Source organism: Vipera berus, assembly GCF_964194415.1.
Source record: "Vipera berus genome assembly, chromosome: 3".
Classification (NCBI taxonomy): domain Eukaryota; kingdom Metazoa; phylum Chordata; class Lepidosauria; order Squamata; family Viperidae; genus Vipera; species Vipera berus.
In genome coordinates this window covers 33541635-33556346 of record NC_138204.1, presented here as the reverse complement: position 1 = coordinate 33556346, position 14712 = coordinate 33541635, and the positions used below count along the sequence as shown (strand labels likewise).

The following is a 14712-nucleotide window of genomic DNA, read 5'->3' as shown; positions in this document are numbered from 1 at the left end:
CGGTTGCTATCATGTCGCAGGAAGGAGAGGAGGCTGCCGCTGGGCAGTGCCCTGTCCGGGCCGCCCTCGACCATTTGTGTCAGGAACTCAATCTGGACGTTGACAGCGCTTCGGAAGCCCTGCGGGATTTCACAGCCTTGCGGGGCACCTACAGCCTTGAGGTGGGATGCGGCTTGTCTGTCAAGGAAGGGATGGTACCCGGGTGGCTGGCTGACTGACTGACTGATTCCTGCAGCTGGTTAAATGCTCAGGTGGCAACGCTGTGCCGGGGCTTCCTGGTTCTTGGGAGGGGGGCATAATCCAAGATGGGGGCCCCTGGGCCTCGGTAACGGTCTTGAGCGGGGCTCCCAAGTGGCCGTTCCCGAGGAGGCTTTTATTGCTGCCTTTCTCAGCACTTAACGGTGACCCAGGGACCTTCTAGACGGCCTTATGGGTGGACGTCGGAAAAGATGAATGCTCGCCAGAGGTCCATGGAAGTAAGAACCATCACTGGTGTGTGTAAATCTTCTGAGATCCATACAAGAGCCATTTAACTCAATGCAATAAATCACAGATAAGCCGGGAAAGGATTTTGACAGTGGAATACCAAGAAAAAGAGATGCAGATGGCATCTCAGAAGTGTTTATTTATTCAACTTGACATTTAGTGTTGTAAATTAAATACGTTATAAAACTTTCCTTTTTGTCTTATCAAATCAGAATTCTTATTAATTTATAAAGCTTCTTGCCTTATAAAAGTGAGTATATATTCACACTACAATCAGCGTTATTAATCCTGAAGACTGTAAATAACTTATTTTTTCAGGGAGACATTATACATTGGTTGGCTTGTGCGCTCTATGTTGCTTGCCGTAGAAGTATAGTGCCTACTGTAGGAAGTAGTTTGATGAAAGGAAATTGTGTCTCACTGACCAGAATTCTGCGTTCAGCAAAGTTAAGGTATTTTTATTTTAAACAATATTCTCTGTGCTATTCTGGTCTAAAGTTGCAATAGAAATATTAAATTCAGTTCAAAGCTTGCATAAATGAATGCCTACTCTTATTGTTTACTCCTGATATAGATGACTAATATTTCCAACTGAGAATTGCACCGAACTTGGTATCTGCACTTTGGTTAATGTTATCACAATGATTATTTAATAATTGTTGCCTAAATGAAGCATCCTCACAATTTTTGTTGGTGATATTAATATTATGTAAACAGTTCAGTGTAATGTATTTACCGTTTCTTATTAAAGATCAGAGGCAGCATGGAAAAGGGGCATAGTAATTATATTAACTGACTTAACAAATCACTCTAAGCCATGGTGTGTTCTAAGGAATAAGGAACAATGACTGTCTTTACAGCAAATGGTTGGATGATTTGGGAGGGGGCTTGCCAACTATTGTCCCCCTGTCATGGTCCGATCATTATCTCCTGCGGCTGGTCTTCCGCTGTGTCACCCCCTGCCGCCGGGCTGTGGAACCAACCAGGTGGTTCCGTCCCAGGCACCTAATGGACCCAGAATGGTTCCAGATGGTGCTTGGGTCCTTACCTATCTCCCTCACTCACAGCCCGGTCGATGCCTTGGTGGATGCCTGGGAAGGGGCGGCCACCGAGGCACTCGACCGTGTTGTACCCTTGCGACCCCAAACCCGGCACAGATCCCGTTGGGCTCCATGGTTTTCTGTGGAGCTCCGGGAGATGAAGCGTCAGAGACGGGGTCTAGAGAGCGGCTGAAAATCCACCCGATCTGAATCTGACCGATTGCGACTAAGAGCCTTCACAAGGTCTTACCTCGCTGCGATGAGGACGGCGAAGTCTAATTACTTCGCTGCCCTCATCGCGTCCGCAGATAATCGCCCAGCCGCCCTGTTTAGGGTGACTCGCTCTCTCCTTAATCGGGAGACGAGGGAGGAACCCTTGCAGGGACGGGCTGAGGAGTTTAGTCATCATCTGGTGGACAAAATCGCTCAGATCCGGACCGGTTTGGACTCTGACTGGGCAGTCTGACATGGAGGAATCAAGCGGTCTTGAGCATGTTATCTGGACTGAGTTCGACCCTGTTTCCCCCGATGACGTGGACAGGATCATGAGGAGACTGAGCTCCACCACTTATTTACTGGACCCGTGCCCCTCCTGGCTGGTTTATGCGGCTCGGGAGGAGACACGAGGCTGGTTCCAGGCAGTAATATCTGCTTCCTTGGAGGAGGGTATCTTTCCCACTGCCTTGAAGGAAGCGGTAGTGAGACCCCTCCTCAAGAAGCCTGCCCTGGACCTGGCTGTTTTAAATAACTACCGTCCAGTCTCCAACCTTCGCTTTTTGGCGAAGGTTGTTGAGAGTGTGGTGGCGCATCAGCTTCCTCTGTTCCTGGAGGAAACTGATTATCTTGACCCGTACCAATCGGGTTTCAGGCCCGGGTACAGCACGGAGACGGCATTGGTCGCACTGGTGAATGATCTCTGGCGGGCTCGGGACAGGGGATGTTCCTCTGTCCTAGTCCTTTTAGACCTCTCAGCGGCTTTCGATACCATCGACCATGGTATCCTACTGCAGTGTCTCAGGGGGTTGGGAGTGGGAGGCACTGTTTTACGGTGGTTCTCCTACCTCCTGGGCCGCTCGCAGTCGGTGTTGACGGGAGGGCAGAGGTCCGCCCCGAGGTCTCTCATTTGTGGAGTCCCTCAGGGGTTGGTCCTCTCTCCCCTCCTGTTCAACATCTACATGAAACCGCTGGGCGAGCTCATTCGTGGTTTCGGGGTGGGGTATCATCAGTTCAATGATGATACCCAACTTTTTCTTTCCACCCTGAACCAACCCAGTGATGCACTCGACGTGATGTCCCGTTGCCTGGAGGCGGTCTGGGTTTGGATGGGGAGAAACAGGCTTTGTCTCAATCCTGCCAAGACTGAGTGGCTGTGCATACCGGCATCTCGGGTTAACAAGGCTGTTCCATCACTAATGATGGGGGGTGAGGTGTTACCCCCCGTCGATAGGGCTCGCAACTTGGGTGTCCTCTTCGATTCACGGCTCAATTTTGAAGACCATATAGGAGCCGTGACCAGGGGGGCTTTTGCTCAGCTTCGTCTGGTGCGCCAGTTGCGGCTCTATCTGGACCGAGATGCCCTACGCACAGTCACCCATGTGCTCGTGACCTCTCGGCTAGACTACTGCAACGCTCTCTACATGGGGCTGCCCTTGAGGACCACTCGGAGGCTTCAACTGGTGCAGAATGCAGCCGCGCGAGTTGTTATGGGAGTTTCCCGATACTCCCGTGTAACACCTCTTCTCTGTGAGCTGCATTGGCTTCCGGTTGCCCTTTGGGTGAGATTCAAGGTGCTGGTAATGACCTATAAAGCTCTAAATGGCTTGGGTCCGGATTATCTAAGGGAACACCTGCTGCCGGCATCAACTTCCCATCGTCCTGTGCGCTCCCACAGGGAGGGCCTTCTCAGGGTACCACCGGTTAAGGAATGCTGGCGGGTTATTCCCAGGGGAAGGGCGTTCTCTGTGGGCGCGCCGGCCCTATGGAACCAACTTCCCACGGAACTCAGGACTGCCCTCGACCTTCGCTCATTTCGCCGGGACTTGAAAACCTGGTTCTTCGAGCTGTCTGGCCCAGACTGAGGGGTTTTAACTAATTTAATTTAATTGGGTTTTAGTTTAACTTCAGGGACTGTAATTTAATCATAGTTTTAACTGATTTTAATTTTGTATGTTATGTATTTTAATTTTCCCTGTAAACCCGCCCTGAGTCCTACGGGAATAGGGTGGTATATAAATTTAAATAATAAATAAAATAAATAAATAAATAAAATGTCTTTATGGTAATTTATAAGCCACAATAATTAAGTTAATACAGTATGCTAAGCCAAAAGCAAAATTATAACTTAAAGTCATTGTTAAAAATAGCACAGAGACTTGACCTTGTTTTTCATTAAGCATTCCAAAGAAAGAATAACATAATGATTAATATATTGGAAACAAGTCTTTTTGATAGTAGGTGGTTTGGTCAGGTAATTAAATATTGTTATAATGTGATTTTTGTTTGATTTAGTGTATAGCCTGAATCCAGCTATTGTTATTGTATTCAATAAACCATTGTTCAACAAATTAGTGCAAGCAAATACACTGAGTAATGCTAATCACCATTTTTTGTAATGCTAATCACCATATTTTACAGGATTATAATTAGCTGTTTTAGTCATGTTTACCTAATTACTGTGATATTAATATAGTGCCTTATTTCACACAACAGTTCTAGTGAAGTCTGCATTTTCAGCTGCGTTCATTAAATCATATTAAGTGATATGCATTGTTATAAAATAGACTGGAATGTCTACAGAAATTAAATAAAGCTATATATTTTTTTTCTTTTAAGCTTAATTCAGTTTTTTAGTAAAATGAAAAAATGGATGGACATGTCAAACCTGTGTCAAGAATTTCGAGAGAGAGTAGAGAAGTTGGAGAGAAACTTTGAAGTGGCCACAGTAATATTCAAAAAATATACTCCAATCTTTTTAGATATATTTAAAAATCCTTATGAAGAACAACCTAAGTTTCAGAGGAGCAGAAAACAAAGGTAGATGTTCAAAAGTTTTGTGGTATTTTGGATTTCATGTTGCAAAAAATAAAAATAAAGTGAGCAATGGAAGTATGTAATCTTATAAAATTTATTGGTATGTTTCTTGGCAGACTCCAGACACATGTTTCTCAATAATGTAATTGAGAAAGTAAAGGGCTTGTGTAATATGGTGTGAACCTTTTAATGGAATATTGTATTACAAAAACATGGAGACAATAGGATTGGTATGGTAGCAAATGCTTGAACATACCAAAATGATGTTTTAAGATAAAGTTGGTATAATCATTTATGGCCCTTTTTAAATTTAATAGAATCTAAATCTTCTGTGTGATTTTCAGTAATTCTAAGTAATAATTTGGAAGTAAAATGAGACTTCTCTTCCAATAGACGGGTTCCCTGTAGTGCTAAAGATCTATTCAACTTCTGCTGGACTCTGTTTGTCAACGCAAAGGGTAATTTATAATGGTTTAATTTTATTCCTGTTTTTTATGAAATGTTGAGCTCTGTAGTTGAATAACTTGATGCATTCTGTTTTAAAGGTAATTTCAGTATGATTGGAGATGATCTAGTGAACTCATATCATTTACTTTTATGCTGCTTGGATGTGATTTTTGCAAATGCACTTTTGTGTCCATATAAAAAAGATTTAATAAATCCATCTTTCAAAGGTATGTTCCTGATTATATTCTCCCAACTACAATGCAAAGTTTTAATTTGTTTTTAAAAGTGAATACATATTAAATGTATGGAACTTTCCTTTTATTTTTTTTAAGGTTTGCCAGAAGACTTTCATAAAACTGACTCCAAACCTTCTGAAAGGCCACCATGCATTATTTCTACACTGTGTGAATTACATGATGGACTTTTGGTAGATGCCAAAGGCATAAAAGAACATTACTTTAAACCATATATTTCAAAGCTCTATGATAGGAAGGTATACAGTCAAAAGTAATTACTAATCATGTAGTTGTGTTTGAAGTTTTTATTGCTAGGAAAAGAAAATTTTTCTGGAATTTTTAATGAATATTTGGAAATGTAATGTACTGTCAAATATTTAGTTATGAACCACAGTCTTTTAACTCTTCTATGTTGTGGCACTGTATTTGCTTTGTCCCCAAAAAACTTTTTTCTGCTGCCTTTGATCAGAAGTTAGAAACACTCTGCCTTTTGTACTACTTAGTGCTATGAAACAATTCTAGTATTACAAGCAACCCTTCTACTAGCACTATTACATAGTCCTAATGTATTACAATATGATATCTTCACCAACATGATATTTCCCAGAAGTATGGACTTCTGGAACTCTCAGCATTCTCCCCCAGTATTACCGTAACTGAGAATTCTGGGAATTCAAGGACAATAAAGGTGAACAGTGCTTAGGTTGGAACTTGCAATATAAATAGTTAAAATTAAAGAAATGCTAGGTCTGGTAGTTGATTATGTTTTCTGTATTGAAGGTATCTACAAAGAAAGCAGTTATAGTGTGGTTCTGTTTACTAATAGAGTACATACCACAGTTCATTTTGTGATAATGTTTGAAGTTACGTCACTGAAAAAAGTGACTTATGACCATTTTTCACACTTACAACCATTGCAGCATCCCCATGGTGACGATCAAAATTCAGATGCTTGGCAACTGACTCATATTTATGACAGTTGCAGTGTCCCGGGGTCATGTGATAAACTTTTTGTGACCTTTTGAAAAACAAAGTTAATGGGGAAACCAGATTCATTTAACAACTACGTTACTAACTTAATAATTGGTGATTCACTTAACCGTGGTAAGAAAGGTCGTAAAATTAGCAACAGAAATTTGGGGCTCAATTGTGGTCATAAGTCAAGGACTATCTGTATTGCAATCCAGTTCAGATGCTTGGCAACTGACACACATTTATGACAGTTGCAGTGTCCCAGGGTCATGTGATCAATTTTTTGAGACCTTCTGAAAAACAAAGTCAGTGGGGAAGCCACATTCACTTAACTATGTTACTAACTTAATGACTAACTTAATTCATAATAAGCCACCACTGAAAACTACTTTTAAAAGTAATAAAAATAGACCTTTCAATTTCCTAATTATTGCAAAGGTGAAGAGAGGAACTAAATGTAGTTTTTGAGCATTATGAACCAACATAATGCCAATTATGCAAACAGTATTGTGGTTTGATAAGCCAAGACAGATGCCTTGTTATGACATTCCCAGGTTATCTTCATCTTTTATAAGGTAGTTATATAGGAGATTTTTGTGTGGTTATGCTTTGTTTAGACTATGTAACAAAATATGTGATTGGAAAATGTTCATACAGATTCATAGGGCTTAGGGAAGCGAGTTAGGTGATGGTACTTTCTGAATAATTTTTCAAAGAAGGTACATGTGTACTTTATGTTTCAGAAAAGCATCATAAAAATGAGGTTTATTTTAGTTGGCAAGTTATTAACGGCTAAATATTTATGTTTTGATAATCAGCAGAGGAAAACACTGCTTGTTAATGATTCTGAGTAAATAATACTTTCTGTACAAAGTTACCCGAACTACAACAAACTACACAGGCTGTCAGAAAATAATCTGATCTCTTGTCTTTGCTTATCTGCTTCTGCTTTTCTAATGATTTTAGATTTTAAAAGGAGATTGTCTTTTGGACCCAAGCAACTTCGTAAATAACAAGTAAGTGTTTTATTTAATCACACTGTTTAAAGTATATACCGTATATACTTGAGTATAAGCCGACTCGAGTATAAGCCGAGACCCCCAATTTCACCCCCAAAAACTGGGAAAAGTTGTTGACTCGAGTATAAGCCGATCCGCCGTTCTGCAAGCCTCCGCCGCCGGCGGAGGCTGGATCCGCGCTCTGCAAGCCTCTGCCGCCAGCAGAGGCTCGATCCGCCATTTTGCAAGCCTGAATACACAGGAATACCCTGTGTGGCCGCGGCTCTCGGGGAAGCCCTGGCTGTCCGAGGAAACACGCCCGCTCCAGTCGCCCCCCCTTCCCTCAGGAGACGCGAAGCAAGTGACCGCCCGGAGCTTACCGAGGACTTGCGCGCGGCCGAGGCTTCGGTGCTTCCAGGATCGCGCGCACCTCTCCCAAGCCACCGCCGTCCGGAGACCTGCCGAAGTTTGGGGAGGTGCGCGCGCACCTCCCCAAACCTCCCCAAACGTCGGCAGGTCTCCGTTCCTCCGCGCAGACCTGCCGACGTTTGGGGAGGTTTGGGCGCCTCCCCAAACCTCCCCAAACGTCGGCAGGTCTCCGTTCCTCCGCGCAGACCTGCCGACGTTTGGGGAGGTTTGGGCGCCTCCAAACGTCCCCAAACGTCCCCAAACGTCGGCAGGTCTTCCGGGATCGCGCGCACCTCTCCCAAGCCACCGCCGTCCGAGACCTGCCGAAGTTTGGGGAGGTTTGGGGAGGTGCGCGCGCACCTCCCCAAACCTCCCCAAACGGCAGGTCTCCGTTCCTCTGCGCCCTGCCTGCCTGCCTGCTTCTTTCCGCAGCGGAAAGAAGCAGGCAGGCAGGGCGCGGAGGAACGGAGACCTGCCGACGTTTGGGGAGGTTTGGGCGCCTCCCCAAACCTCGGCAGGTCTCCGTTCCTCCTGCCGACGTTTGGGGAGGTTTGGGCGCCTCCCCAAACCTCCCCAGGTCTCCGTTCCTCCGCGCAGACCTGCCGACGTTTGGGGAGGTTTGGGCGCCTCCCCAAACCTCCCCAAACGTCGGCAGGTCTCCGTTCCTCCTGCCGACGTTTGGGGAGGTTTGGGCACCTCCCCAAACCTCCCCAGGTCTCCGTTCCTCCGCGCAGACCTGCCGACGTTTGGGGAGGTTTGGGCGCCTCCCCAAACCTCCCCAGGTCTCCGTTCCTCCTGCCGACGTTTGGGGAGGTTTGGGCGCCTCCCCAAACCTCCCCAGGTCTCCGTTCCTCCGCGCAGACCTGCCGACGTTTGGGGAGGTTTGGGCGCCTCCCCAAACCTCCCCAGGTCTCCGTTCCTCCGCGCAGACCTGCCGACGTTTGGGGAGGTTTGGGCGCCTCCCCAAACCTCCCCAGGTCTCCGTTCCTCCTGCCGACGTTTGGGGAGGTTTGGGCACCTCCCCAAACCTCCCCAGGTCTCCGTTCCTCCGCGCAGACCTGCCGACGTTTGGGGAGGTTTGGGCGCCTCCCCAAACCTCCCCAGGTCTCCGTTCCTCCTGCCGACGTTTGGGGAGGTTTGGGCACCTCCCCAAACCTCCCCAGGTCTCCGTTCCTCCGCGCAGACCTGCCGACGTTTGGGGAGGTATGGGCGCCTCCCCAAACCTCCCCAGGTCTCCGTTCCTCCTGCCGACGTTTGGGGAGGTTTGGGCACCTCCCCAAACCTCCCCAGGTCTCCGTTCCTCCGCGCAGACCTGCCGATGTTTGGGAAGGTTTGGGCGCCTCCCCAAACGTCGGCAGGTCTGCGCGACGTTTGGGGAGGTTTGGGGAGGCGCCCAAACCTCCCCAAACGTCGGCAGGAGGAACGGAGACCTGCCGAGGTTTGGGGAGGCGCCCAAACCTCCCCAAACGTCGGCAGGTCTCCGTTCCTCCGCGCCCTGCCTGCCTGCTTCTTTCCGCTGCGGAAAGAAGCAGGCAGGCAGGGCGCGGAGGAACGGAGACCTGCCGTTTGGGGAGGTTTGGGGAGGTGCGCGCGCACCTCCCCAAACCTCCCCAAACTTCGGCAGGTCTCGGACGGCGGTGGCTTGGGAGAGGTGCGCGCGATCCCGGAAGCACCAAAGCCTCGGCCGCGCACAAGTCCTTGGTAAGTTTTTTTGTTGACTGGAGTATAAGCCGAAGTGGAATTTTTCAGCCCAAAAAGTGGGCTGAAAAATTCGGCTTATACTCAAGTATATACGGTATTAAAATATTCCAAAAGTGGCTGTTCTGTGTGACTTTAGCATGCAAATTACATTGATTTTGAGTAACAAGTATGGTAGCTGTGGGAATAATTGCTCGTTGGATTTTTAAAACTAATGTTTTTACTGTTGTCTCTGGGATATATGGGGAATTGCTATTGGGGAGTATTTATGAATGTTAGATGAAACCATATTATTACCTGAACAGGCTATGGATAGGATTTAGGGAATTTATGTTAGATTTCTAGCCCTAGAAATAAAAATCTTCAAAACAACCCCATTGAATCAGAGAGTTTCCAGCACCATGAAAGAAGATTGGAGTTTTAAAGGTCTTTATATAATACCAGTTGCAGATGCTTCATTTCCCCTGCTACCACATCAATGTATTCTTTTTCAAAAATCAGCAACAAGATAAGGATGAGTGTATATTAATGAGGAATAATAATTCAACATTACATATTGCTTGTTTTTTCAGCAAGGCCCTGAATAAAGAATATGAAGAATATGTTCTCACAAAAGGTGATTTTGATGAAAGGGTTTTCTTGGGAACAGATGCAGAAGAAGAAATTGGAACACCTCAAAAATGTTGTGCAGCTACACCAGGTGGGAATATAAGAGCTCATGTTGAATGTCATCTTCAACAGCATTTTGAGGTAATTTTAGTTTTGTTTTAAGCAAATATACTAGTTATAGCATTAAACAATAACCAGGATGGAATATTTTTAGCTTAGTCATTCCAACAGTTATAAAAGTTTTGAAAAAATGAATTCTTTCTATAGTGTTCTCAGATCAACCACTGAAATAATTCATCTGTTTTTACTGCAGTTAAATGAATATTATTGCCAAATATGTAGAAAATATTTTGAACGTACTGCAAAACTATCATTTATTTGATTTTCAGAAGTAAAGAAATGTATTGTGAAAGGATATCTAGGAGGTTCACCAACTGAAAATCATTAAGGTTTATTTCCACCATGATGAAGGCTTGTCATGCTAGCTGAAACCAATCATTTTACAGATCATACATAACTCATTATGCATGTTATTGAGAGATTTGGAGGGAGGGGGAAGCGGTTGTGTGAGGAAGAGCAGTATTAATCTCTGCCCATTTCAGAAATAGCTGAAACTCCATAGTTTTTGGCACTAAAGACCTGCCATGGGAAAGTCTCAAAATGAATCTGTTGTGATGCTGTAATGTCTCTGCACAATATAAATGATTTCTGAATAGCTGTTTGTAATTGTTGAAATTTATATAGTCATGTTAGACTATGCAGTTTCCAAAACAATTTAAACAAGATTTTATTTGACTTTCAGAAAAGATCTCTTGCACCGTCAACCCCTTTAACTGGTAGGAGCTACCTAAAAGAGAAGGAATCAGTAATTACTCCAGTTGCTTCTGCAACACAGAGTGTGAGCCGGTTACAAAGTATTGTAGCTGGGTTGAAAAATGCACCAAGTGAACAGCTTGTAGCTATTTTTGAGTAAGTTGTATTACATTTATCTTCTGTGTTGCTCATATCTCTAATTTCTGATTCATCTTTGATGATAATTTAGAACATTTGATATTTTATTTGATAATAAATAACCATGCTATGTTTCTTGAATTGTAACCTCTAATGTTAAAGGGCAAATTAGTTGAAATTTTAGATATTTTGAAAAGCAATGTGCAATGTCATTATTTAAAGAACAAATAATTATGTTATGTTTAAAGGAACTTTCAGTCATGGCTGAGAAACACAATTATTTTTCTATGCATTTGTAAGGTCAGGTTTTCTGTTCAGATTCTCAAATGCAGAAGCAATAGAATTTGAAAAAAAAGTGAAAACTGGAGATACAGAACTTTTTTGGGGGGCAAGAAAATATTTTGCTCACGATTTGAATGATTTGTTGGAAAGGTTAGGCAGGTTGCATGATGAAGGAGTATAGATCTGCAAATTAGTATTTTAAAAGCAAAGGTAATTGACACAGAGTGGTGTGCAAATGCTGATAAAAAGAAGGAATGTAGTATATGATTTCCTGCAAGAAATATTTTTTAAAAAAACCAAAATAGCTATTTTAGTAACAAGTTTCTTATGTTCTATAGAGATAAGTATGTAAGAGCAATTTGGATCCAGTGAGAATAGCTTGCATATTAGCATCAAAAATAATAGGTGCTGTGGTTTTATCACAACAAGAATAAAAGAGGATTGTATTGCAAAATAAATACATGAAGGAAGAGTGGATGGAAAGGAACGAGACCGAGAAACTTGTGCATAGGTAGAATTGCTGAGATTCTCAAAAGAGAAGTTTAAAGAGCAAATGTCAGGAATGAATCAGTGTGTGTGGAAGCCAGAATGATTTGCAAGGACAGAAACATATAGAGAGTAGTATTAATATAAACTTGATTTAATATTAATTTAATTCATTTGTTTAAATTTAATTAATATTAATATAAACTAGATTTAGTCAGATTGTGTTTTTTACTTATCACCTTCCTTTAATTTCTTGCTTATTCTTACTTTTCTGCATTTGGTGTAACATTGCTTAGCTCAGAGCGGAGTAGTATAATGAGTATGAAATGTATTAATACATTCACTTAAGCATCCATTTGTTAAAATGACTATGGGAGACTTGTAAAGTTTATTATTTTAAAAAGCATTACATTACCTGTAATTTGTTTGAAATATATATTAATATTTTGTTTTAAAGAAGATGCTATTTGCCAATCATGTTTAAATTACATATTTTTATGTTCCATTATAGATCATGTATACGGAATCCTATGGAGAATATCCTGAAAGGAGTGAAAAGGATAGGTGAAATTTTCTGTCAGACTTACACTCTATCAGTCAGTGATCAACTAGTATGCCATTTAGGTAAGTATAGGAGAAAATGTGTGTGTGTCTCTCTCTGTGTGTATGTATATGTGCATGTATGGTTTTATATATATATATATATGTTTCACAGCAGGTATCATAATTTCATTTTTAATGTGCGCCAGTGTGTTCACAGAAAAAAAGTGATGATCTTTATGTTATCTTAATTGCAATGATAATATTTTCTTCTAGTTACAACTCCTTCCTTTTTAAATTAAAGAGTGGCAGTTGAAATGAGCCCAAACCTTTACCTATCCCAGTCTTCTAATTTTACAATAATCTCCAAGGGAACCTGAAAGAAAAACATTATTGTAGTGCAGTATTTACCTGCTGATGTTTCTGAACAAATAGGCAGATTTAACAAATTTTGTATACCTCTGTATTCCAAACCAAAAGGAATCTGTATGATAAGTGCCACTGCTCTTTCATATCCTAATATGAAATTTGAAATATGTTACAGTGTCTGTTATTTGACAATTCTGGCATATATTTACCCACTGCTTTGATACTGGGTTTTTCTAACATTAAATATTTCTTGCATTTATAGGCCTATATTCATTTACTCAAATACAGATGCTATAAGCAGTGGAATTTGTTTTTTTGATAATTCTACATAGAACTTATTCTTTAAGATCTGAAGCCTTTAATGCATTCTTGATCAATATGAAGTCACATACTGCTTTACGGAAAAATTGCAGATAAACTGGACAAGGTTTTAAGTATTAACCTTTTTATTTAGGTATTATTTATCATTAAATATTATCAATATTTGGCTCAATTTTCAGATTTTGCTCTTCACCGATTAAAATTGGCAGAAATTTTGTATTATAAAAGCTTGGAAACTATAATGATACAAGAAAAGCGAAGGCTGCCTGGAAAAGACATGTCTGTAAGTTCAGAACTATGGAGAAAAATACATTAGAACACTTTAAAAAAATCAAACAGGGTTTTATAATTCACTTGTTATTTGCTGTAATAGTTTTCTCATTCTGAAAATAGACTTTGGCTTAAACGTATAATCTTATATAAGGTTCTTTGATGGAGCACATGATGAAAAGAGCTCATACGTAAGTTTTAGCATTTCTGAAGGTGCTAACCTTGTCAATTTTTTGAGAAGCAACAATTCTGTAATTGAACCAAAGATCAGTATAAAGTAGCTTGAGCACATAAGTCATTGTTTATATTATTTTTCCTCCAGTTCATTTTCTCCTTTAGATCAGCGGTCCCCAACCTGTATGATGTTAGAGGTTCTCATTAAATCTAACCCCAGATCATTCCAAAGAATCGATTTGGCATCCCAAATATTTTTAAGAATTTAAAAATAAATGATATAATTTTGTATGAGTATACGGTAGGTTTCAAATATTTTTTCTTCTTTCTAGAGCATTTTAGAGCAAGATATTTTCCATTGCTCTTTGCTTGCATGTTGTTTTGAAATAGTGCTGTTTGCATATCGATCACCAAGAACTTTTCCCTGGGTCATTGATATTCTTAATGTCAAGCCATTCCATTTCTACAAGGTAAGCATAGAAAAAGCATTGATCTTTACCCAAGATGACCTCAGTTTTTCCATGTTATCAATCAGCAAGCCCTGTTTTGTTTCATTTGTCATTCTATAATAGATAGCAACCAGTTCCAGCTCTTTTTGTATGTATCAGTATAATCCACAGTTGATACTGAATTACTTACAAAAATGAACTGCAGTATCAACCAGCACCAAAAGAAATTGGCAACTAATAAAAAAGGCATAACTGGATTATAGTTGACTTGCATTAGAGGTCAGCCTTATTTAGCTGTCCTGTTGGGGATCAACAATTCCTCCACTAAGCAAAGAGGTTGCTGAATGGGAAATCATGTGACCATGACTGCTTTCACTGAGCCTTGGTGGTGCAATAGTTAGAATGCAATATTGCAGGCTAATTCTGCTGACTGCCAGCAGTTCAATCCTAACCCACTCAAGGTTGACTCACCCTTCCATCCTTTTGAGGTGGGTAAAATGAGGACCCAGATTGTTGGGGGCAATATGCTGTTGCTTAGAGAGTGCTGTAAAGCACTATGAAACAGTATAAGTCTAAGTGCTATTGCTATTCTGGTTGGAAAGAGACAACACTTCTCAGTTTCACATCTTTGGGGTTTTTTTGCCTTCTAACTCCTCCATTTAGAATACCTGCTTACTGTCTTGCACACATCAAAAGCAATGTGATGCAAACAACCTACAGTACTCTCTGAAATCTCTTCCTATCTAATCTACTATGCAGGGAAGTGGGGAACAAGCAATATCTGTAGGCAGTTTCTTCTTTGTCTATTTCCTATCACCAACTTCCCCCCTGCTCTGCTCAGTGGGTTGGGGTGCAGAAGGTCAGTCACAAGATAATGCATACTGACTGAAAGGCAATCACATAACTGGAGGATGCTGTGAAGGTGACATATGGTTGTAAATTGGCC

At 41.7% G+C, this 14712-nt stretch overlaps 1 protein-coding gene across 1 annotated transcript in view; it reads left to right on the top strand.

Moving 5' to 3' along the window:
* Window positions 1-14712, top strand: part of RBL1 (RB transcriptional corepressor like 1) — a 32551-nt gene continuing 17839 nt past the window's right edge. Inside the window, exons 1-12 of the mRNA XM_081325201.1 lie at window positions 1-161; window positions 805-938; window positions 4359-4559; window positions 4950-5014; window positions 5102-5230; window positions 5336-5496; window positions 7178-7227; window positions 9888-10065; window positions 10727-10893; window positions 12155-12267; window positions 13053-13156; window positions 13650-13787. Coding sequence (XP_081181327.1) covers window positions 12-161; window positions 805-938; window positions 4359-4559; window positions 4950-5014; window positions 5102-5230; window positions 5336-5496; window positions 7178-7227; window positions 9888-10065; window positions 10727-10893; window positions 12155-12267; window positions 13053-13156; window positions 13650-13787 — 1590 coding nt within the window. The 5' untranslated portion in view covers window positions 1-11. The remainder of the gene's footprint in view (window positions 162-804; window positions 939-4358; window positions 4560-4949; window positions 5015-5101; window positions 5231-5335; window positions 5497-7177; window positions 7228-9887; window positions 10066-10726; window positions 10894-12154; window positions 12268-13052; window positions 13157-13649; window positions 13788-14712) is intronic.